At 44.1% G+C, this 25,781-nt stretch overlaps 1 protein-coding gene across 2 annotated transcripts in view; it reads right to left on the reverse strand.

Moving 5' to 3' along the window:
• Nucleotides 1-25,781, reverse strand: part of PPP4R4 (protein phosphatase 4 regulatory subunit 4) — a gene marked incomplete in the record, with an annotated part of 442,181 nt that overhangs the window by 126,524 nt on the left and 289,876 nt on the right. For both annotated transcript variants that reach the window (XM_030214960.1, XM_030214959.1), the window contains 2 exon segments: nucleotides 1,818-1,901; nucleotides 17,106-17,183. In XM_030214960.1, the coding sequence (XP_030070820.1) occupies nucleotides 1,818-1,901; nucleotides 17,106-17,183 (162 nt within the window).

The raw sequence follows: 25,781 nt of genomic DNA on the forward strand, positions 1-25,781 counted from the left end.
TAAGAGAGATTTATCAACAGAACGGAGTACCCGAGGGGGGGCGTAGGGAGAGAAGAGTGGAGAGGTACTGGAGAGCGGCAGAGTAAATGCACTTATAAGTCAATAACAGAAGTTTGAATTGAATGTGGAAACGGATAGGGAGCCAGTGAAGTAACTTAAAGAGAGGGCTAATGTGGGCATAGCGTCTTTGGCAGAAAATGAGTCGCACAGCAGAGTTTTGGACTGATTGAAGAGAGATGGCTAAGTGGGAGGCTGGTGAGAAGCAGGTTGCAGTAATCTAGGCGAGAGGTGATAAGAGTGTGGATAAGGGTTCTGGTAGAGTGCTCACAAATGAAGGGACGGATTTTGCTGATGTTATAGAGAAAGAAATGACAGGTTTTGGCAATCTGCTGAATGTGAGCAGAGAAGGAGAGAGAGGAGTCGAAGATGACCCCAAGGTTACGAGCTGATGAGACAGGGAGAATGAGAGTGCTATCCACAGAAATAGAGAAAGAGGGGAGAGGAGAGGTGGGTTTAGGGGGAAAGATGAGAAGCTCGGTTTTGGCCATGTTAAGTTTCAGAAGACGTTGAGACATCCAGGCAGCGATATCAGATAGGCAGGCTGAAACCTCGACATCGATGGCAATACATCGGACTCGGCTCCAAAACTCTTCGCGCATTGAGCCTCTCTGGCAACCTGGGTCGTCTTCTTCATCCAAAGACAGAGGACACAGCAGGGCTATGGTTGGGTCCTAAACACTGAAGACACCAAGAATGGGTGACCTTACCAGAGACTGTCTGATTGCACCAGGTACCCGTCTGAAGTCAAGGCCTAAACGCAGTCCAGTGATGTGGAAAACAAAGGAAACAAAATTTGGACAAAAAAATTTAAAAATACAAGGGAAGAGGAAAAAGGGGACCCAAACACTGGCACACGAAAAACGTTCTTCTAAAAAAGAACGTTGAAAGGGACAAAAAAGCTTTTCTAGACCAGAATGGTTAAGAGACAGCGAAAAAACCAGCATCTCTTCACCAGAGTAGAAAAAGAACTGTGGTAACTGCGTTCTCGCAGAGGGCGGGAAGGCACTAATGCATGCGCGGTGTAGCGTGTCTCATGCTCCACGAAGCTCTGTTAAGCTTGTTATAAGCTCCAGACTGGGCAACACAGCGCCGTGTTACCCAATTGTGAGAATTAATGGCCTGCTTGTCCTCAGAGAATGTAGGTATTTTCCTGGCCCTGGAGGGCTTACATAGTAAATGATGGCAGATAAAGACCAGAATAGTCCATCTAATCCGCTCAGTAAAGTGGTTAGAATTGTATCTGCTGCTCTATGCCCTTATTTGGGGTTGTAAGTGCCACTCCATGAAGGTTATATCCCTCTAGGTCTTGTTTAAAGTATGAAGGTCATTTACATTTTGCTTTGAATCCATCCTCTTGCTATATCCTCCGTGTTTATCACATGCATTTTTGAATTCTATTTCTGTTTTTGTCCCAACCATCCCCACAAGAAGAATATTCCAGGCATCCACAACCATTTCTGTTAAACAGTATTTTCTGATGTTACTAAGTTTCTAATCTGAGGCAATGGAGGGTTAAAAGAGCATCTATGTGTCTTCATAAAAGTAGAGAAAAAATAGGTGCCTTCCTGTCCAATTAATCTATGTGCCCTATTATTAAATTACCCTCCATGAGGACAATAATCAAAAACGTTTTTATGGAGATATACTCCTGTTTCTCTTGAAAAATAGGCTTGTATGCCAATGGGCACAAAGCATCCATAGGTCTGCAAGCTTCCTACAGATTTGAAAATACAAACTATAAGATGCAATGTATTTACCTTGGTTTCAGATCCAGGATTTTCACCTCCAGTTGTCATGAGTTCAAGTGTTTCTGGACAGTGGTCTAAGAGTGCATCCAGTACCTAATAGGAGAGATAATGAACTGGCCATGAAGAACATTAACAATTCCAATTATTTCTGTTTAGGTCAGTGGTTCTCAGCTCAGTCTTATGGACACCACCAGCCAGTCGGATTTTCAGGATATCTGCAATGAAAGCATAATGCACACAGCAGCCACTTCACCCAATACCTCAGGTCCCCCCTTTTAAGGTAGCTGGGGAACATGTTTTGGGTTGGAGGGGCCAAACAAGCCAAGTTCCTATCCTACCCCAAACCTCTCCAGTACCTAATGCTGTGTTGAACAATATTTAGTTTGCTCCGTGATCCCTGTGGCCTAATCCATTCCATCTAAATAGATTTAGGTAGTAGGATGTATATTATCCAACTACTCACTCATATTTTAATATATTTCTTGTATGCTCAGATAGTTTTAATTTTGTGACATCATATGAGGAGAGGTTAAGATGGCTAGGATTCTTTAGCCTGGAGAAAAGGCGGCTGAGGGGTGATATGATAGAGGTCTACAAAATAATGAGTGGGGTAGAGTGGACAGATGTGAAGCGTTTGTTTACACTTTCTAACAATAATAGAACCAGGGGGCACAAGATGAAATTAGAATGTGGTAGGTTTAAAACAAATCGGAGAAGGTTTTTCTTTACTCAGCGCGTAGTTAGATTCTGGAACTCATTGCCGGAGAAGGTAGTGACGGCAACTGGCCTTGCTGAGTTTAAAGGGGGTCTGGACAGATTCCTGAAGGAAAAGTCCACTGATCATTATTAAATTTTGGGTTTTTGCCAGGTTCTTGGGGCCTGGATTGGCCGCTGTCGGAGACAGAGTGCTGGGCTTGATGGACCTTTGGTCTTTTCCCAGCGTGGCAGTGCTTATGTACTTACGTACTCATATTTATAAATGGTAGTCTCAGTTGATTTGGGTGTGGATTTGTGAGAGTCTGCTTACCTATTGGTCGCCAGAAGTAAGGATTTAAAGACTTTCAACAGATGTTTGAGTGATAATATCAGCAATGTTATGAATTAAAATAAAGTAAATATAATAATGAAGATAGTATCATTTCAATAGTCATCAAACTTTTTATTTAATTTTTATTCATTGTTATGAGTCTAGCGTGACAGTTTTATCCCCTGAAGAAGCTGAGAAAATTGGAGAAAAACATGGACTTGTGTTGGGGATTGGTGTTTACATTAAAGAATGTCTGACTAAGGGATGGCATACCTTCTATATTTGGAATGAAATAAAATAAGTTCTGCTGTATCTTAAATTGAAAGTGGACATAACTATCGTAATATCTGATGAAAATTCTTTTTGATACTGTGTGTGATGAATGAGAAGGTTGCCTCCCATGTTGACATTTGTGGGTTTAAAGCACAATGCACTATCTAAGCACACAAAAAATATATTAAAACATTAGTGAATAGTTGGCTAATATAAACTATATATTCAATTACCAGAATCTATTTTGTGTTGATAATAATGTACCTATTTTGGATTTTAGGAATTTATTAACATTTAAAATATTTGGATCTCTTGACATTACTGAATTGTTGGTTCTAATCCATTCTGTGCCTAGCCCTCCTTTTCCAAGTAATACCACCTCTACCAAGCAGACATCTTTGGAAACCCATCCCCAATTCACAACTCTCAATCACACATCCCACACCGTCTGTTAGAAAGGCCTCACAGTATCTAATTACATTGCCCCAGGACCACACCTTCTGCTAATCCCATCCCCACAATACCAAGAGTCTTTCCGACATCACCACTGTCCAAACACCTTGAGTGTCCTTGAAAAATCTATCCTGTGAGTGTTCACAACACAGCAAAATCTCATGTCTGTTCCTCTTATTCACACATTCCACTTGTGAGGCTGATGCTACTCGTACAGTGAACGAAATATGGACAGATAATTATGACAACAATTACTGTGTTGTATCCACCGGACCATGCATCTAATAGCTGTTTCTATACTTCATTCATACAGCCACAAACTGCATGACCTCCTGTCAATTCATGTGCAGCCCCAGCTCCTGCCCCCTTGGAAGATGAGGTGGAAAAAACAGAAAAGGCCTGACAGAGCTCTCCCTTTCAGTATTCCCTCACAGTTCCTCCCACTTCCTCCTCCATTTCCCAACCATCTCTCTCAGCCACTATCATCTCTTCTTCCACCCCATCCTTCCAACCACCCTTCCCTGACTGTTCCCCCATGCCACCCACAAGGTGGACGATCAGAATCAGGAGGTGGCCATGGTGTACGACACTAAGGAGATCGAAGACATTCAGCTGCTGTCATCAGCTGCCCCTCAGGAAATCAATGCAACATCCCCTAAGGTTTCTGAGGGTGCAGTCCCATCTGTTGCAGGATATGGGGTACTAACTGCTGCAGTGCAGGGGCGGCACAGTAGCTGGAGGTCGTTGACCTATGGCTAAGGGCATTGAAAAGAACTCAGAGAGGATGGAGCATATTCAAAAGCAAATGTTGGGAGTCATTTGTGATCCTGATATTTGTCTTTCAACATGCCGACATTCTCCAAATGTTCTCTTCTGGCAGCTCTTAGCCTGGCCACCTCCTGAAACCTGTCCTCCTCCTCCTCTCCATGGGGTAGCCTCCCTCCATCCCTACCCATCCCTGTGACCCATTTCCCCTCCAAATAACAAAAAAAAAAAATTATGTGACCGTAAAAAAACATATTTTATGCCGAAAAAACACAATGCCCCCCTCTGCGGAAGCCCCCCATCCAAGCCTATGACATTGCCACACTTTCAGAGGCTCATGATTGAATAGAACTGGCTATCTGATGTATGGTGAGACTGAACAACCCCAGTACTGCAGGCTTAGTACATAAGTATTGCCATACTGGGACAGACCAAAGGTCCATCAAGCCCAGCATCCTGTTTCCAACAGTGGCCAATCCAGGTCACAAATACCTGGCAAGCTCCCCAAAAAAGTACAAAACATTTTATGCTGCTTATCCAAGAAATAGTGGATTTTCCCCAAGCCCAATTTAATAATGGCCTATGGACTTTTCCTTTTGTAAGCCGTCCAAACCTTTTTTAAACTCTGCTAAGCTTTACCACATTCTCTGGCAATGAATTCCAGAGTAATTACACGTTGAGTGAAGAAACATTTTCTCCGATTCGTTTTAAATTTACTACTTTGTAGCTTCATTGCTGCCCCCTAGTCCTAGTATTTTTGGAAAGTGTAAACAGACGCTTCACGGGTGTTCCACTCCACTCATTATTTTATAAACCTTTCATATCTCCCCTCAGCCGTCTTTTCTCCAAGCTAAAGAGCCCTAGCCGCTTTAGCCTTTGAAAGTCGTCCCATCCCCTTTATCATTTTCGTCGCCCTTCTCTGTACCTTTTCTAATTCCACTATCCAGCTTATTTTCAAAAGAGAAGGACGCCCATCTTTCGACACAAATTTTGGAGTTGGAGAAATCAGGTGCATGCTTTGGCCCTCTGGGAGGATCAGGATGCCTCTTCTCATAAACACATGCAGAAAGTTTTGCTCATTTGGGACGTTTATCTAAGTATAATGACACCAGTAGGTTGTAGTTTTTTGCTAAACAAGCTACACTCATAAGAGATAGCAGAGGCAATTTATGGGGTGGGGGCTGAGTGCAGGTGTCTGGGGAGGAGATGTGGGTGCTACAGTTATTATTATTTATTGCATTTGTACCCCACATTATCCCACCTTTTGCAGGCTCAATGTAGCTTACAGAGTGTTGTTATGATGCAGTTGGGTTCTCCCCTTGAGTTTTGCTGGCTCCAGGAGACCACAAGAAACCCGGTCTCCTGGACTTCATTTCTTAGGGGTTACACTTCTTGTTGCTTTGCTTTCCCCCTGGCTTTGTTGTGTTATACCTCTGGGGGGTGGGAAGGGGATTTGGTTGAATGTTGGATTCATGATCACTGCTATATCATCATCATCACTACTATACCCTGATAAGTTAGGGGAGGGTTGGGAGGTGGGGGGGGGGGGGGGGTAGGTACTCTATCCATTTTGAGTTGACACAATATTCTGTTTTTATAATGCAACTCTTGATTGTTTGCATTGTCATCAATAAAATTGTTGAACCTTAAATTGTCATGTTAGTCAAAGGGAGCCTAAGTAAGCACATAACATAGTTTTTAAATTATTACTTTATTTATTTAAGGAACAAAGTTATTCAACACCCATATCACCCATGTGAAAAAGTAATTGCCCCCTAAAATTCATTGGTTGCAGCACTAATTGCTCCCTATAATTTGATATCAAGTCCTTCACATCACTGTTGAAGAATCTTAGTCCACTCTTCTTTGCAGAACTGCTTTAATTCAGACACATTTATAGGTTTTAGTGTATGAACTGCTTGTTTCAGGTCATGACACAGCACATCTATTGAGTTCAAGTCGGGACTTTGTCTACGCCAATCCAAAACTTAAATGCTGTTTCTCCTCAGCCATTCAGATGTAAACTTGCTTTGTGTTTTGGATCATTGCCTTGCTGCATAAACCAATTACACTTCAGCTTCAGCTCACAGACAGATGATGGGAAATTCTCCTCAAGGATTTTCTAGTACAGTGGCGAATTCTTGGTTCTTTCATTAATGGCAAGTCTTCTGAGTCCTGAGGCAGCAAAACATCACCGCACCATCACTCTACCACCACCATGTTTGACTGTTAGTACAATGTTTTTACTGTGAATGCTGTACTTGCTTTATATCAGACATAATGGGATCTATGTTGTTCAAAGGGTTCCAAGCTTGACTCATCTGTCCATAGGGCATTAACCTAAAAGGCTTGGGGACCATCCAGATGTGTTTTTGAAAACATAAGATGAGCATTGATGTTACTTTTGAATAGCCTTGCAAATCATCCATGAATCCCACTTTTGTCCATTCTCCTTCTTATTGTTGAGTAATGAACACTGACCTTAGCGGAGGCTAGAGAAGCCTGCAATTTTTTTTGGATGTTCTGGGATGTTTTGTGACTTCCTGTGTGAATTGTTACACAGCCTTAGAATAATTTTGACAGGCTGGCCACTTCTGGGAAGATTCACCACAGTTCCAAGTCTTCTCCATTTGGAGATAATGGCTTTCACTGTGGCTCAATGAAGTCAAAGAGCTTTAGAAATTGCTTTGTAACTCTTTATCATTTCAACAATTTGACTTAGTAAAAAGGTGGTATAATAAATTTTAATAAACTAACGTTTTAGATTTATTGCAATTTATAGTCCATTTTTAGCCAATGTGGAATACAAAAGTACATGCATAATAAAACCATATATATATATGTATATACAGTGGTGGAAATAAGTATTTGATCCCTTGCTGATTTTGTAAGTTTGCCCACTGACAAAGACATGAGCAGCCCATAATTGAAGGGTAGGTTATTGGTAACAGTGAGAGATAGCACATCACAAATTAAATCCAGAAAATCACATTGTGGAAAGTATAGAAAAAAGGGAAAAAAGACTAAACGTCAGCCGGCGTGGCTAAACAGTAAGATAAAGGAAATCATTAGAGCCAAAAAACAATCCTTCAGAAAGTGGAGAAGAGAACCAACTGAAAGTAACAGGATAGATCATAAGGAATGCCAAGCCAAATGCAAAGCGGAGATAAGGAGGGCAAAAAAGGACTTTGAGAAGAAATTAGCGTTGGAAGCAAAAATACATAGTAAAAACTTTTTTAGATACATTAAAAGCAGGAAACCGGCCAAAGAGTCGGTTGGGCCGCTGGACGAAAATGGTGTTAAAGGGGCGATCAAGGAGGACAAAGCCGTAGCGGAGAAATTAAACGAATTCTTTGCTTCGGTCTTCACCGAGGAGGATTTGGGGGGGACACCGGTGCCGGAAAGAATATTTGAAGCGGGGGAATCGGAGAAACTAAACAAATTCTCTGTAACCTTGGAGGATGTAATGGGTCAGTTCAGCAAGCTGAAGAGTAGTAAATCACCGGGACCTGATGGTATTCATCCCAGAGTATTAATAGAACTAAAAAATGAACTTGCGGAGCTACTGTTAGAAATATGCAATCTGTCCCTAAAATCGAGTGTAATACCGGAAGACTGGAGGGTAGCCAATGTTACTCCGATTTTTAAGAAGGGTTCCAGAGGAGATCCGGGAAATTATAGACCGGTGAGTCTGACGTCGGTGCCGGGCAAGATGGTGGAGGCTATTATTAAGAATAAAATTGCAGAGCATATACAAAAACATGGACTGATGAGACAAAGTCAGCACGGATTTAGTGAAGGGAAGTCTTGCCTCACCAATCTAATGCATTTTTTTGAGGGGGTAAGCAAACATGTGGACAATGGGGAGCCGGTTGATATTGTATATCTGGATTTTCAGAAGGCGTTTGACAAAGTGCCGCACGAAAGACTCCTGAAGAAATTGCAGAGTCATGGAATCGGAGGTAGGGTATTATTATGGATTAAGAACTGGTTGAAAGATAGGAAGCAGAGAGTAGGATTGCGTGGCCAGTATTCTCAGTGGAGGAGGGTAGTTAGTGGGGTCCCGCAGGGGTCTGTGCTGGGTCCGTTGCTTTTTAATGTATTTATAAATGACCTAGAGATGGGAATAACTAGTGAGGTAATTAAATTCGCCGATGACACAAAATTATTCAGGGTCGTCAAGTCGCAGGAGGAATGTGAACGATTACAGGAGGACCTTGCGAGACTGGGAGAATGGGCGTGCAAGTGGCAGATGAAGTTCAATGTTGACAAGTGCAAAGTGATGCATGTGGGTAAGAGGAACCCGAATTATAGCTACGTCTTGCAAGGTTCCGCGTTAGGAGTTACGGATCAAGAAAGGGATCTGGGTGTCGTCGTCGATGATACGCTGAAACCTTCTGCTCAGTGTGCTGCTGCGGCTAGGAAAGCGAATAGAATGTTGGGTGTTATTAAGAAGGGTATGGAGTCCAGGTGTGCGGATGTTATAATGCCGTTGTATCGCTCCATGGTGCGACCGCACCTGGAGTATTGTGTTCAGTACTGGTCTCCGTATCTCAAAAAAGATATAGTAGAATTGGAAAAGGTACAGCGAAGGGCGACGAAAATGATAGTGGGGATGGGACGACTTTCCTATGAAGAGAGGCTGAGAAGGCTAGGGCTTTTCAGCTTGGAGAAGAGACGGCTGAGGGGAGATATGATAGAAGTGTATAAAATAATGAGTGGAATGGATCGGGTGGATGTGAAGCGACTGTTCACGCTATCCAAAAATACTAGGACTAGAGGGCATGAGTTGAAGCTACAGTGTGGTAAATTTAAAACGAATCGGAGAAAATTTTTCTTCACCCAACGTGTAATTAGACTCTGGAATTCATTGCCGGAGAACGTGGTACGGGCGGTTAGCTTGACGGAGTTTAAAAAGGGGTTAGATAGATTCCTAAAGGACAAGTCCATAGACCGCTATTAAATGGACTGGAAAAATTCCTCATTTTTAGGTACAACTTGTCTGGAATGTTTTTACGTTTGGGGAGCGTGCCAGGTGCCCTTGACCTGGATTGGCCACTGTCGGTGACAGGATGCTGGGCTAGATGGACCTTTGGTCTTTCCCAGTATGGCACTACTTATGTACTTATGTACTTATGTACTTATATGAATTTATTTGCATTCTGCAGAGGGAAATAAGTATTTGATCCCCCACCAACCAGTAAGAGATCTGGCCCCTACAGACCAGGTAGATGCTCCAAATCAACTCGTTACCTGCATGACAGACAGCTGTTGGCAATGGTCACCTGTATGAAAGACACCTGTCCACAGACTCAGTGAATCAGTCAGACTCTAACCTCTACAAAATGGCCAAGAGCAAGGAGCTGTCTAAGGATGTCAGGGACAAGATCATACACCTGCACAAGGCTGGAATGGGCTACAAAACCATCAGTAAGACGCTGGGCGAGAAGGAGACAACTGTTGGTGCCATAGTAAGAAAATGGAAGAAGTACAAAATGACTGTCAATCGACAAAGATCTGGGGCTCTACGCAAAATCTCACCTCGTGGGGTATCCTTGATCATGAGGAAGGTTAGAAATCAGCCTACAACTACAAGGGGGGAACTTGTCAATGATCTCAAGGCAGCTGGGACCACTGTCACCACGAAAACCATTGGTAACACATTACGACATAACGGATTGCAATCCTGCAGTGCCCGCAAGGTCCCCCTGCTCCAGAAGGCACATGTGACGGCCCGTCTGAAGTTTGCCAGTGAACACCTGGATGATGCCGAGAGTGATTGGGAGAAGGTGCTGTGGTCAGATGAGACAAAAATTGAGCTCTTTGGCATGAACTCAACTCGCCGTGTTTGGAGGAAGAGAAATGCTGCCTATGACCCAAAGAACACCGTCCCCACTGTCAAGCATGGAGGTGGAAATGTTATGTTTTGGGGGTGTTTCTCTGCTAAGGGCACAGGACTACTTCACCGCATCAATGGGAGAATGGATGGGGCCATGTACCGTACAATTCTGAGTGACAACCTCCTTCCCTCCGCCAGGGCCTTAAAAATGGGTCGTGGCTGGGTCTTCCAGCACGACAATGACCCAAAACATACAGCCAAGGCAACAAAGGAGTGGCTCAGGAAGAAGCACATTAGGGTCATGGAGAGGCATATTTTCAAAGCACTTTGGGAGGCTAAGTTCCATAGGTTTCTATGGAACTTTGGGAGGCTAAGTGCTTTGAAAATAAGCCTCGGAGTGGCCTAGCCAGTCACCAGACCTTAATCCCATTGAAAACTTATGGAGGGAGCTGAAGCTGCGAGTTGCCAAGCGACAGCCCAGAACTCTTAATGATTTAGAGATGATCTGCAAAGAGGAGTGGACCAAAATTCCTCCTGACATATGTGCAAACCTCATCATCAACTACAGAAGACGTCTGACCGCTGTGCTTGCCAACAAGGGTTTTGCCACCAAGTATTAGGTCTTGTTTGCCAGAGGGATCAAATACTTATTTCCCTCTGCAGAATGCAAATAAATTCATATACTTTCCACAATGTGATTTTCCGGATTTAATTTGTGATGTGCTATCTCTCACTGTTACTAATAACCTACCCTTCAATTATGGGCTGCTCATGTCTTTGTCAGTGGGCAAACTTACAAAATCAGCAAGGGATCAAATACTTATTTCCACCACTGTATATATATATATAACGTGGAGGGGAATAATCAAATGGCTCTGGCGAAATACATGGCCGGCGATGTATTTTGGCGGTGCCGCAAACAGCTGGCCAGACCCGTATTTTCGAAAAAGATGGCCAGCTTTGTTTCGATAATACAGTTCCGGCCAGCCAAATGCCTTGGATTTGGCCAGGGTTTGAGATGGGCGGCTTCGTTTTTTAGCGATAATGGAAAGTTATGTCGGCCATCTCAAACCCCGGCCACTGCGGTGGACTTCAGAAAAGCTCACACGTGCATAGCTCCCTTACTTTGGGAGCTGAGCCTCCCAACCCCCCCCCCCCAAAAAAACCCCCCCACTACTCACAAATGTACTGCACCCACTAAAACTGCTCCAGGGACCTGCATACAGCCTCTAGGACTGTTGTCGACCTCCTCTTCCTCTGCCACGTCATTTAGGCCAGTTTTGGAAAAGGAAGTCCACCTCAGAGGATTATGTAGTGGACAATTCAAGAAACCATATATATTACAGAGGGAGAGGACGAGGACGAGGACGTGGCAGAGGAAGAGGAGGTCGACAATACCAACAGTACCCTGTGAGACGATAAACTCAAAGAATGTATTGAATAATGTTTTTAACATCTCAGATAGGGAATTAAGTGAGTCTGAGACCAATGTATTAAGGAAGGGCCCTTAATTTGTTCCAACTCCGAAATACAATGCCTTCAAAACAAGGGTAGAACTGTTTAAGTTTACCAGGAAATTAAAAATTATTGATTTTTTCTCAAAAAATACCACAAACACAATGGATGTCTCTATAGTAACAAGTGATAGTAAATGGCTACCACCAAATAGTACGCATCATCTTATTCAATCATTTGAGTCTCTTGTATTGAAAGAAGTAACAGAGTTAAGGCGATTATTTCTCCAATAAAGGCTGTCGGAGGACAGAACACATTCTGCTGTCATGGAGGTGGGTACGGCATTTGAGGCTGGCATACAGGCTGGAAAAAAAGTGTTTAAAGTGGGTTTTTGTTGGTGGGAGGGGGTTGGTGACCACTGGGGGAGTACGGGGAGGTCATCTGCGCTTCCTTCCGGTGGTCATGTGGTCAGTTTGGGTACCTTTTTGAGGCTTGGTCGTGAAAATAAAAGGACCAAGTAAACCCGGCGAAATACTGCTTAACGCCGTATTTTTTTTCCATTATTGGCGAAAGCCGGCTATCTGGTAGCAACGCCCATACCCGCTCATGTCCCGCCTTCACTTCACCGCTGACACGCCCCTTTGAACTTTCACCGGCGAGGCGATGGGAAAGCGGCGATGCTGTCAAAAACGCAGCTTTCGATTATACCGATTTTGCCGCTTTTCCGAGATCGCCGGCCATCTCCCAATTTATGTCGGGAAATGGCCGGCGATCACTTTCGATTATAAGCTGGATAGTAACATAGTAGATGACGGCAGAAAAAGACCTGCACGGTCCATCTAGTCTGCCCAACAAGATAAATTCATATGTGCTACTTTTTGTGTATACCTTAACTTGATTTAAAAGCCCAACATCTTCTTTTCTCCCACCTCCAGGTCCAACTGTTTCTCCCTTCCTCCTCTCAAGTCCATTATCTCTCTTGTCCCTCTCTACCAGCCCCTCCTCTCCCCCCCCCCCCCCCCCCCCCCCCCTCCAACACCTCTCTTCTTCCTTAATATATATATATTCTTCTTTTCAGAACTCTATGGAGTTTGGTCACTGTTGTGCTGATTTATTAGCAGGCTATATCATTTCAGAAAATAGTCCAGAGGATAGGATCTGGTCTAGATTTGAATCTGTTTCTCCATTAACTTTGATTCCTTTGGTAAACAGATTATCTAGATCTCGGTGTCCATTGGATAGTATGCCCTCCCATCTGTTAAGATATCCTTCATCTGATTTGCTAAACTGGCTTGCTCTGTTTGTTAATACCACTTTAAGTCTGGGTTGGTTTTCTGAAGAAATAGGAAGTATTGTTTTAACTCCAATCCCCAAGCAGCACGATGGCAACTTATCTCAAACTTCTAATTTCAGGCCAATCACAAACATTTCTTTTCTTAATGTTGGTTGAGTTTGTGATTGGATTGCAACTTTTGAATTAACTGGATAAATGTACATTATTGCTCAATTCTCAATATGGTTTTTGTTCTTTTCATAGTATTGAAACTTTGCTAACCACTGAGGTAAAGTGGGTATTGTGCAAAGGTGGTGAAACAATTTTAAGTTTGATATTTCTGCAGTTTTCAATACAGTCAATAATGAGATTATGTTAAATTTACTTTCTGTAGTAGGGTTCATAAGCCCTGTTTTTAGTTGGTTTGTATCTTTCTTGAAAAATAGGCAGAACTTGGTGTTGAAAGATGGTACCTACTCATCATCTTGGAAATCCCCTTGTGCGGTACCGTAGACTCTCCTATCTCCCCTCTTCTATATAATTTGTACAAGAGCTCACTCAAACGAATTTCTTCGAATATAGTAACATAGTAAATGACGGCAGATAAAGACCTGTATGGTCTATCCAGTCTGCTCAGCAAGATAAACTCACTATATATGGTATGCGATACTTTATATGTACACCCGAGTATGATTTGTCCTTGCCATTTTCAGGGCACAGACCTTATTAGTCTGCCAAGCACTGTTCTTGTGCTAAAATTTCTGAAGTTAACATGAAAGCTCCTTAAAATTTACACTCCAGCCCATCCATATCTATTCAGTTACAATCAGGGCACACACCATAGAAGTCTGCCCAGAACAGGTTTTGCTTTCCAATTACCGGTATTGCCATCCAATCTCCACTAAGATTTCATGGATCCATTCCTTCTAAAGAGGATCCCTTTGTGTTTATCCCATGTGAGCTAATGTTTTCATATGACAATGATATTTTTGTGTTGATTCCCATTAATCAAGATACAGATTCTGTTCCCGTTGTTATTGATGACTGCATTAGGAGGATTAGAAACTGGTCCACCTTGGTACACTTAAAACTAAATGCTGACAAGACCAGAATTTTATGGTTCAATCTTAAGGATCTGTTTTACTAAGCTGTGCGGCACTGCCGACACAGCCCATTCAAAATGAATGGGTTGTGTCAGCACTAGTGCACAGCCAGTCACTCTAGCGGCTTAGTAAACCCCAACGTTAATTTATTAAACATTCCACAGTCTATTCAAATTATTGATGGTATTCAATTAAATACTAAAAGAGTATCAAAGGATTTGGGGATACTGCTGGATTCCTCTTTGACTATGGAACCTCAAATTAATAGTCTGGTCAGAAAGGCCTATTTTAAGATGAAGCAGCTTTGCTGTCTGTGTCCCTATTTTTTGAGGGATCATTTTAGAATTATCGTGCAGCATTCAATTTTAGCTTTACTAGATTATTGTAATTCTCTGTATTTAGGTAATTGGCTGTCTCATAAAATTCAACTGATCCAAAATTGTCACGTACTCAAAGCTGGAACTGGGTTTGTGAGCCCTTGGGTCACTGCCGAGGAGCGGCAGTGGCAGGCAAAACCACCCCACACCGGAGGCTAGGCAGAACAGGACTGGAACCCCGGGCTGGGGTTGCAGCAGAGGTAGACAAGCTGGAACAGGCAGAGCAGGAACCCTAGTCTTCACCTGCGCTTAGCCGCTTTTCCCTAGGAGTTGAGCCCCTGGGTGCAGGCGGCCGGCAGGGCTTTGCAGGACAGGGCAGGATATCAACAGGTAACACACAACAGAGAAGGACTAAAAGCCGCCAGCGCAGCCTCTAAACAAGAAACACAAACAGATAAGAGATATGACTGAAAGCTGCCAGGCAGCCACCAAATAAGACACACAAAGAACCAAGAACTAGACACAGAAATACAAACAAGAATAAAGACTAGGACAGTACAAGCTAAACTACACAAAGACTCCACTAGAATCAGGCAGGGAACTTGAACCAGAAACTAAACTAGGCAGAAGTGCCACAAGCAGCAACATACCAGGGCCTTAGACGCAATGCAAAGGCAAAGCAGAGAGTTTCAAAATGGCTAATAAGCCCAGCAGCAGCTGAGGCTCAAGCTGCAGCAATCACCAGGAAACTATGGGTGCTGTGCAGGTTCAAACAAAACAAGCAGGTCTGGCAGGCCGAAAGATCCGGACCGGACCGGGCTGAAGTCTGGAACGGGAAACAGCACACAGACAATCCAATGCAGCCAGCACACAGAGACAGAACTAACTCACAGACAGAAGCCAGCTCAGAAGCTGACCACAGGAAATAAGGTGAGTCTGAGAGGGGTCACGGCCACAGACGTGACAAAAATTCAGCTACTAGACTTATTTTTTGAAAGTCTAGTAGTAGCCATGTGACTCCCCTATTGAGGGAGTTCCTGGTACAGGCTATGATCCGTTTTAAGGTGCTATGCCTAGTTTTTAAAATTATGAAAGGTAATTTTCTGGAAGGATTGTCCCACTTATTCAATATTCTAAGCTCTACTATGACCACTAGGAGTTGTAATCCATTGCTTCTAGTTGTTCCAACAACTAGGTCTGTTATATTCAAAGCTTTATTTTCTCCTTCTTTTTAGTTTTTGGCAGTTCATCTATGGAACAATCTTCCTTTAGAAATATATAGGATGAAATGTCATTATTTCTTTGGTAAAGCCTTGAAAAGTTATTTGTTTTGAATTTTAAGACATGATCAATTTTAGATTTTAAGTAATGTAATTTTGTTTTTGTTATTTTATTTCTTTTTTTTTTTTATTTCTTTTGTAATTTTCTGATGTTCTTCATCAGTTTATTTACTTGTATCTCGCCTTCAATCTCAAATTGAGAGAGGTGGCGGGTGATAAGTCTGCTATAATATAACATAACAGATCCAAACCGCACAAAACATTCTATCAATCCAAATGCAGCAAAATATTCATAGTCCTATGTCTGCTGTAAAAGTAAGTGTTGTTGCAATAAACAATCAAGACTGGCTGTGTTCAATCAGCTGAAACTAATTATCAATTAAATTTGATCAACTGGCTGATTGAATAACCAAGAGGACAGTTACTTCCAGGCATTCAAACAAAGTGTAAACAACGTTCAACCCCCCCTCCCCAAATTTAATGAGATATGTAGTGTGCTCATACCCCTTACTAGGACCATCACAGACCCAAACGGGTCATCTGACTTGAAATATCATTGCACACTTAAAAAGTTTTACCTATTAATTCAGAATCAAAATACAGATTATACCTTAGTCCATAAATTTTGTCACATTATCAAAGGAAAACTTTTCTTATTTTTGGGTTCCAACATGGACCACGTTTCGCTGCTTGCTTTGTCAAGGAACCTAAAACAAGATACTTGTATATTCCAAAATAACTTGCTGCGCCAGTCCCTTATAACTGCGTGTTCACAAACTCAGTGAAGGACACCAAACTTCTAGCTTAAGTCTGCAGTTTTGTGCCTAACTTTAGGTGCAAGGAGTTACACCATGTCACAGCTTGGTGTAAGTGCTTGGAAGTGACTATTGGCAGTTAGGCACATAACTCCTAATATTCTATAAACTGTGCACCTAACTCCTAGGCATGCCCCTGACCTGCCCATGCCCCTCCCATGTCACCCCCGGAAGTAATGCATCATAGAATTTGTGTGCACAACTTCTAGAACAGTGACTAAGGGCAGTTGCACATTCAACTACAAATTGGTACTAATTAACACAAATTAAAGCCAATAATTGGCTACAAATAACAGCCAATTATTAAGCTAAGTTGTATGTGCAACTGACCTTATTCTATAAATGGTGCATGTAAATTTGCAGCCTAAGCTTAAATTTGGGCATTCAGGTTTATAGAATTAGGGAGTGAATTATAAAATATTATAATCTATGTGCATTCTTTTGCAATCTAGTTGTAAGAATTTACACCTACTTTATGCTGGTGTAAAAGTCCACACCTGAAAAGTGGGTGTGTGCAAAGTGGCTTATGCTATTATTCTTTAAAGAAAAGTAGGTGCTCACTTTCCTTTAAAAAATGGGCTTCAAACAGACATTTTCCTAGTGCCTAAATCTAGGCAGCCCTTATTAACTTGTTTTGCAGCTACATTATAAACAAACTAGTTAAAAATGTTCAATATATAAAGATTGGCTAACTTACCTCTAATGATTCATCCTGCATTAATGTTATCAGTTCTTTATGTATTATGTATATATTAGAACTTAAAAGTTTAGCGACCTATAAAAAATAACAAGTGAAACAAAAAGAAAAATAAATGAACACTTACCACAGAATATTTGCTCAATTTACTATTTCCTTATTTCTTACTGTAATACACACAATGCAAGGGGATGATATCAGATGCTGTTATTTGGCTGAACTAAATTAAATTCTGTTTAGTACATTTTGTTTTCAACAATGGCAACAGGTTTATAAGCATCAAATTACTCTGAATATTAATAAAGATTAGAAAACTAAAATTTAATGTTGGCTAATAAATGGTCTTATTTAGTGGCCATTAAGGGAGTAATTTTATATAAGAATTTTTGTTGTCTAAACTCTGTTCTACATGATAAAATTCCTCATAAAATTACCCTGAGCACAGAAATCCTCATTGTCATTTAGATAATGCAATTCTCTTAAGGTCTATAGAAACTGTCCAGTCTCGATCTCAGGCACAATAACATCCAGACCCAACCCACATGTCACTAACTCAATATAACGCACATCCCCAAGTAACTATCCCACCCCCCATCCCCCCTCCCCACCAATGAGCTGTTCAGATGTTCAAAATATAACTGCGGCCTCTGGAAGGCAAGGTCAGCCACAAAAGCTCCCATTGTATGCGAAATTTCTCACCCGCTACACTATCTAGAGAGTGAACGCTACATCTTTCAAGTTTCATTTGGTGAAGTAACTGCGCTCTCCAATAGGCTAATGGAGGTTTCAAGTCAGACAGCCAGAACTTTAAGATGGTGGAGATCCCCTTAGATGGTGATCCCGAGAATTTGTACTTGTGGAACAACAGGAGGGGGTCATGGACCAAGGTGCACCCCCACATTTGCTGTAATACTTGGTATAAGATTTAAAATTCTAATCGAAGGTGCAAACGCAAAGGAGATATTTTGCTTATTAAGAGCTTGCCCTTTAAAAGAAATCTAATTCTTAACAATATCAGGGTGGTAGAAATACATATGTCTAATGGTGATTAGAACGACAAAACTTGGTGAATCTGTCCAGCTTCTCACTGAGATTTTACACATCACATTGGTACACTAATACTGTTTCTGCCATTGCAGGCATTTGCCTTGTTAGTGAGGAAAAAATGAAAATGACTTGTTCTAAGTTTTTTTTTTAAAGGTTCATAGTTAGGCCCAGGACGTGCAATGCTAAGGGGTGATCTGAGTCAAGACTGCTGGGAGGGAAGGAGCCAGAGGAATATCCAGAAGCATTTCTAGTAGTGACACCTAATGGCCACAAAGGAAGAACGTTTAGAAGAAGCTCAGGAGTGATCTGTGTGTTTCACTTTCGGTCGTTCTCCTTCTTCAGACGTGATCTGAATGAACCAAAAATAAATACTGAAGGGCTTTGGTAGGTCCCAAACCAAAACATTTTCGAGGTGAGAATAATTTTAAAAGATTTACAGAGCTAGAACTGCAAATAAAAAAAATGAATTCTTCTGATACATTTAAAGATGAAAGAAACAGTGAAAATTATGTGAAAATAGGTTTCATCGTTAAGTGTGACCAGTACTATTGAGAGAAAAATTTCAGTTTGGGGAGATATGACTTTACAACTGGAGAGAGTACAAGTCTTGAGAATAGCAAAGCAATCCATAGTTTTAAACAGATAGGAGTGGAGGAGTGGCCTAGTGGTTAGGGTGGTGGACTCTGGTCCTGGGGAACTGAGGAACTGAGTTCGATTCCCACTTCAGGCACAGCTCCTTGTGACTCTGGGCAAGTCACTTAACCCTCCATTGCCCCATGTAAGCCGCATTGAGCCTGCCATGAGTGGGAAAGCGCAGGGTACAAATGTAACAAAAATAAAATAGATACTATTGGAGATTCTACATGGAATGTTGCTACTATTTTAGATTCTACATGGAATGTTGCTATTCCACTAGCAACATTCCATGTAGAAGCCTGCGCGGCCACATTGGTGATCTGCAAGGGCCGACTTCTACATGGAATGTTGCTAGTAGAATAGCAACATTCCATGTAGAATCTCAAATAGTAGCAACAGTGGAGGAGTGGCCCAGTGGTTAGGGTGGTGGACTCTGGTCCTGAGGAACTGAATTCCATTCCCACTTCAGGCACAGGGAGCTCCTTGTGACTCTGGGCAAGTCACTTAACCCTCCATTGCCCCAGGTACCAATAAGTACCTGTATATGTAAGCCGCATTGAGCCTGCCATGAGTGGGAAAGCGCGGGGTACAAATGTAAATAAAATAAACTACGTGAAGTGGCAAGAAGGTGTGCATTTTTTACATAAATTAAGGACAGACATGCTTGGCGAAGGAGTTTAAGTGGAGTGTAAGCAGTATCATAAAATATGCACATAGGTTACAATACACACCAATAAGCATATTTCAGTCAACATTTTGGCTGCTTTTGTGATTCTATTTCATAAAGACTCAATAATGTGCTCACATTTTTTTTATAAAAAAAAAACCAAAACCTCAAAATAGGTGACTACTTAGCCTCCAAACTTAAATGACCCACTATAAAAGTACCTGCACATAAAAAATGTATACCGCTTTGACTGTACTACTGAAAGGTGGTATATCAAATCCCATTACCTCCTTACCCTTCACAGAGGCAATTTTCAAACTGTCCTCATTGGCATAAAATCCATAGGTGTATTTTACCTACACACCTTGTATCAGGTTTTTGAAGGGAAAGTAGGTATATACTTTCATTTTGGAAACAGCATAGCCATAGATATTTGTGCCTGCTTTTTGCATAGGTACAATTTTGCTAGAAGATAATGCATTTAGATGCTCTTTTAACTAAAACAACAAACAATAAGTTGTGTTAAACTGCTAACCAGGTTTTAATGCACGGTAGACATTAGCACAGTAAAAATCTTACATTAGGTGCTGGGCGTGACATGGGTGAGTGGAAGATTTGCCGGCTATGACAACTTGCATGAGTTGATACCACACGCTAGCTTTCAATGACTGAGACTACAGTTACTGCGATCTCAAGAGGAGACAGTAAGTACAGCAGTGCTAGAAGCAGTCCAGTAGCGTGGCCATAGCCCTAACGCTGATTACAAGTCTGATCCCCCACCCCTGATCACAAGAATGAATGCTCTAATGCATTCTTATTAAGTGTATCATTGTATTTTATCTCTGGTATTTGAATTCCAGTGCTGTTGAATGTGTATATTTTTGATACTGTTTTACAGTAGTTCTATTATTAGGTTTCAATTTGCGGTTTTCAAGTTTACCTCATTTATTTTATTTATGTTTATTCTTGGTTATTTTACTACTAGCCGTTAAGCCCGTTAAAACGGGCAAGTATTGGTATGCTCTATTTTGATGTATAACTCCCTCCCTCCCTCCCCTCGGCTCCCCGCCCTTCCTCCTTCCCTCCCTCCCAGCTCCAAGGCCCGATTCCCTCCCAGCTCCATGGGCCCCCCCTCCGTCCCTCCCAGCCAGCTGCAAGGCCCCCCTCTGTACATCCCTCCCAGCTCCAAGGCCCCCCTACTTCTGACCTCCTATGTCCAGCATCCTCCCTCCTTCCCTGCCAGCTTCAAGGCCCCCAGTCTTTCCCTCCCTCCCTAGCTCCAAGGCCCCATTCCCTCCCCTCCCAGCTCCAAGGCCCTCCGTCCCTCCCCTCCCTCGCAGCTCCAAGGCCCCCTCCTCCTTCTGAGCATTTATCCTGCCTTCCCCTCCCCCCCCGAGGTCGCTGTTGTCGCCGCTACCGCTCCCCCCCCAGAGGCGCCACCGGCCCCTCCCTCCCAGCTCCAAGGCCCGATTCCCTCCCAGCTCCAAGGGCCCCCCTCCATCCCTCCCAGCCAGCTGCAAGGCCCCCCTCTGTACATCCCTCCCAGCTCCAAGGCCCCCCTACTTCTGACCTCCCATGTCCAGCATCCTCCCTCCTTCCCTGCCAGCTTCAAGGCCCCCAGTCTCTCCCTCCCTCCTAGCTCCAAGGCCCCATTCCCTCCCCTCCCAGCTCCAAGGCCCCCCGTCCGAGCCAGCTCCAAGGCCCCCCTCCGTCCCTCCCCTCCCTCGCAGCTCCAAGGCCCCCCTCCTCCTTCTGAGCATTTCTCCTGCCTTCCCCTCCCCCCCCCCCGAGGTCGCTGTTGTCGCCGCTACCGCTCCCCCCCCCCGAGGTTGCCACCGGCCCCTCCCTCCCAGCTCCAAGGCCCGATTCCCTCCCAGCTCCAAGGGCCCCCCCTCCATCCCTCCCAGCCAGCTGCAAGGCCCCCCTCTGTACATCCCTCCCAGCTCCAAGGCCCCCCTACTTCTGACCTCCCATGTCCAGCATCCTCCCTCCTTCTCTGCCAGCTTCAAGGCCCCCAGTCTCTCCCTCCCTCCTAGCTCCAAGGCCCCATTCCCTCCCCCCCCAGCTCCAAGGCCCCCCCCGTCCAAGCCAGCTCCAAGGCCCCCTCCGTCCCTCCCTTCCCCTCCCTCGCAGCTCCAAGGCCCCCCTCCTCCTTCTGAGCATTTCTCCTGCCTTCCCCTCCCCCCCCCCCCGAGGTCGCTGTTGTCGCCGCTACCGCTCCCCCCCCCCCCGAGGTCGCCACTGGCCCCTCCCTCCCAGCTCCAAGGCCCGATTCCCTCCCAGCTCCAAGGGCACCCCCCTCCATCCCTCCCAGCCAGCTGCAAGGCCCCCCCTCCTCCTTCTGAGCATTTCTCCTGCCTTCCCCTCCCCCCCCCGAGGTCGCTGCTATCGCCCCTCCCCCCCCCCGAGGTCGCCGCTACCGTTCCCCCCCCCCCCCACCCCGAGATCGCCACCGGCCCCCTCCACCCGGGCCCTCTGTTCTACATTTAACTTACAGCGCCGAAACCGCAGGCAGATCAGCTCCGTCGGCCTTCCTTCTCTGCCTGTGTCCCGCCCTCGTGTGACGTAACGTCAGCGAGGGCGGGGCACACAGGCTGGGAAGGAAGGCCGACGGGAGCTGATCTGCCTGCGATTTCGGCGCTGTAAGTTAAATGTAGAAGAGAGGGCCTGGCCTGGTGGAGGGGGTTGGCTGCGACCTTGGGGGGGGGGACGGCAGCGGCGACCTGCAGGGGGGGAGCGGCAGCGGCGACCTCCGGGGGGGGGGGGTAGCGGTACCATTAGCGGCAGCGTCGACGGTCCGTGTGGCAGTGACTGCACTCCTCCTCAGCGCAGAGTTTCCCTCTCTGTTCCGTCATCACGTCTTGACGTGGGGGCGGGACAGAGAGGGAAGTCTCTACTGCGCATTTGCAGGTGAGTCGGTCACTTGCCATTTATAGGTTTGATTGTTATGCTGTTAACAAAATTGTAAGTTTTACGTTAAACTGTACCTGCTGTACCCGCCTTGGGTGAATCCCTTCATAAAGGCGTTTAATAAATCCCAATAAATAAATAAATTATCATGACCCCCTCACCCCTAATCACAAGTTCAACCCCCCTGGCAAGCCCCTCCCACTTGTCCTCATTTCAATCCTAATCCCCCCCCCCCCAGAACCCCTTCCACCTCTGGGACTTACCTGGACACAAAGCTTGGTGGCCCAGTGGCAAGGAGTGAGAAAGGTCATGCTCTAAAAATGGTACTGCTGACCCCTGGTGATAGTACTGTGAGACTAAAACTAGGGGTCAGCAATGCTATTTCGACCCAGAGCTGATGCAGTGGAGGGAGACTGCTCCCACTCCCTGCCACTTGGCTACCAGGTCTTGTCTCTGGGCAAGTCTCAAAGGTGGACAGGAGTTCCAGGGTGAGGGTTGGTTTTGGAACAAGTGGGAGAGGCTTGCCGAGGGGTTGACTTATCTAGGGATGTTGGGGGGGGGGGCATCAGATTTGTGATCTAGGAGTGGGGGATCTGGAGATTGCTAAGAACAGGTGGAGATAACATGTATATCTATACGATGCGAGTTAAAACACAGGCACTGCATTACATGTCCATAGTATGGAGGGCTCATACTACTGGCCAGGTATGTAACACAGTGATTGTGCTGTAACAGTACCCTGGGTGGTAAATGCAGGCAGTTGTAGGGCATGCCCCCTGCTTTTACGACACTGGCTCTGCACTACCGCACATAATGTTTGTTGTTAACGTAACGTAAATTGAAATCATACCATACTTTGAAGATCTGAAAATGCAATTTTCAGACGGCAGATTTACATAAATGATTCATATTTTACCCATGTAGATTGCCTTCACAATTATCCACTGTTCACTGTATCACTGACAATAGACTCTGATGAGTGACAAGGTGGTTTAACTATATAGTAAAATACCCTAAATACTATTGTTTTTGTTAAAGATTTCTTATTCCATGTGCTAACAGCAATAACACCCTCACCAGTGGGCATTATCAGATAATGGCTTTTAGATAGCTGTCCCAGTGCCTCTTATCTTTGCAGCAGTAACCTTAAGGATTCTGCTCTATGCCAGGAGGCACTCGGATTCTGGAATCTGTGACAGCTAAAAAGAGTTTGATGTTGCAATGTTTAAATAAGATATGGAGGATTCAGTGACCTAGAACTTAAAAACGTGATCTATTATACAGTAGGTCTCTTTAGAAGAAAAGTGTAGGACCTTCAAAATGTACTCACTGAAGGAAAGAAGGAAAGGTGACATGATAGATAACATTCACATATTCAACAGGTTTCAATAAAGCACAGGAAGGTTATATTTTTCATAGGAACAGATGATCCAGGACAAGGGATCAAAAGATGAAATTGCAAAGAACAAAAGGAACAGAAGAATAGTTTCTTTAAGCAGAGCGGGCTGGATGCCTTCAATAGCCTGCTAGCAGAAAGAGAGAGATTGAAAAAAAAAGTGACAAAACCAATGCAGAATTAGGAAAGTCAAGTGACAAGCCTTTCTTAAAGAAACTTTTTATTGAATCTTTTGGAAACATCATATGTACTTCCTGACTAGCTTTGGTTGTATTTCTTCATTTATGCTGAGTAAGCTCTTGTATGGGCTTCATTTTGCATTAGAAAACCACCCTTCTCCTCACACACCCTTTATTCAGGAGAAACCAACAGGTAGAGAAGACATGGTTAAGTAAACTATCAAGTAAGCATGCACTGATGTTACAAAGTCTCTGGTGCAGTGAAAAGCCCTGCGTTATATATAAATGTTGACTTGCTATCATAATTTTCAAATAATGCTATGGTATTTGTACTTTTTAGAAATAATTTCAAGCTTTACTGCAACATGAACTTACGCCAGTTATGACAAGCTATGATTGGCAAAACATGATGCCATGCCATGTAAAAGGACCCCTCAATATTTTGTATTACCTACTATAATATTTTGATACAAGATAATTATTTGGTAGCACAAGCACACATCTTTTCTAGCAGTAATTCATGGTGAGTTACATTCAGGTACACTGGCTACTTCCCTTCCCTGGACAGCTCAAAATCTAAGGGGCACTTTTACTAAGACATACTATAAAACAGGCTTAGCGCGTGTAGAGCATCCATAAAATAGTGTATTTTCAACCCCCCTCCCCGATATTCAAAAGAATTTAACCAGCTAGGATCGACACCTGGCCGGTTAAATGCCCCATAATTGGCTATCTGGCAATACTCAGCAGGGGATAGCCGTCTATCTCCTGCTGAATATCACTGGTTAGCGGCCAGCAGATTGACAGTTAAATCAGCCAACATAACCGGCTATCTGCCAATTTTGAGCCCACTGTAGCGGCTATATTTGGCTGCATGAATATGTGGGATATCTTTGGCCAGTTAGAAGATAACTGGCTAAGTCCAAATATCAACATGGCTGATTATCTCCCAACCAGCCAAAAATAAACTGGATATTTGTGACATTTGTGAGCCCTTGGCCCAGAAGCAACCATGTGAGAATCACCCAACCATCTCTGGGTAGACTGAGTCCCCTCAGAACTAAGAGTGCTCCCAAGAACTGAACCGGACCACAAGTGGAGATGAACTGAGGCCGACGCTCCCAAGGTAGAAGAATCAACGGCCCTGCACAGCACCCAAAGGTCAGGATCAGCCCACACGGACCCCTCCACGCTTCAAAACCGCTTCCTCGTCCAGAGACACCTTGAGATGTGGCCTCAGAAGCTGCACCTGCACCACTCCCTGTCACCCAGCCCACACAGTGCCAAACACAGCACAAAGTCACTTGCTGCGTACAGAGACTAAGGACTCACGGTGGGTGACTGGAATCTCAACTGAGGCACGGGAGGCTCTGGACTCACAGGCCTGGCAGCAGGCTTCACTGGACCCAAGCAAAGGTGAAAGCTGTAGGCAGAGCTATTACTCCTCAGAACTACCAAGCTTGAATGCAGGCTTCATAGGAACACAGCATTAGGTGAAAGCTTTAGGCCAAGCTTTACTTCCTGGCTTGGAAGCAGACTTCCACTGGAACACAGCATAAAGTGAAAGCTGTAGGCCAAGCTTTACTCCTCAGGACTCCCTGGCTTGGAAGCAGACTTCCACTGGAACACAGCATAAGGAGAAAGCTGTAGCAAAGCTTCAGGCCACAGCCTCACAAAGAAACAGAGCTGAAACTAGCAGAGCCCAGGCAGGCCTGGGCCCCATCAAGGGTAACTGCCAGAACCCTGAGCACTCTCAGAAGCCAGCTTAAGAGGTGCTCAGTGCTGATGACATCACCAGCTTGGCCTCCACCACTCTACAGTGACTCCACAGGTCACTGACT

Source organism: Microcaecilia unicolor, chromosome 9 (assembly GCF_901765095.1).
Source record: "Microcaecilia unicolor chromosome 9, aMicUni1.1, whole genome shotgun sequence".
NCBI lineage: Eukaryota > Metazoa > Chordata > Amphibia > Gymnophiona > Siphonopidae > Microcaecilia > Microcaecilia unicolor.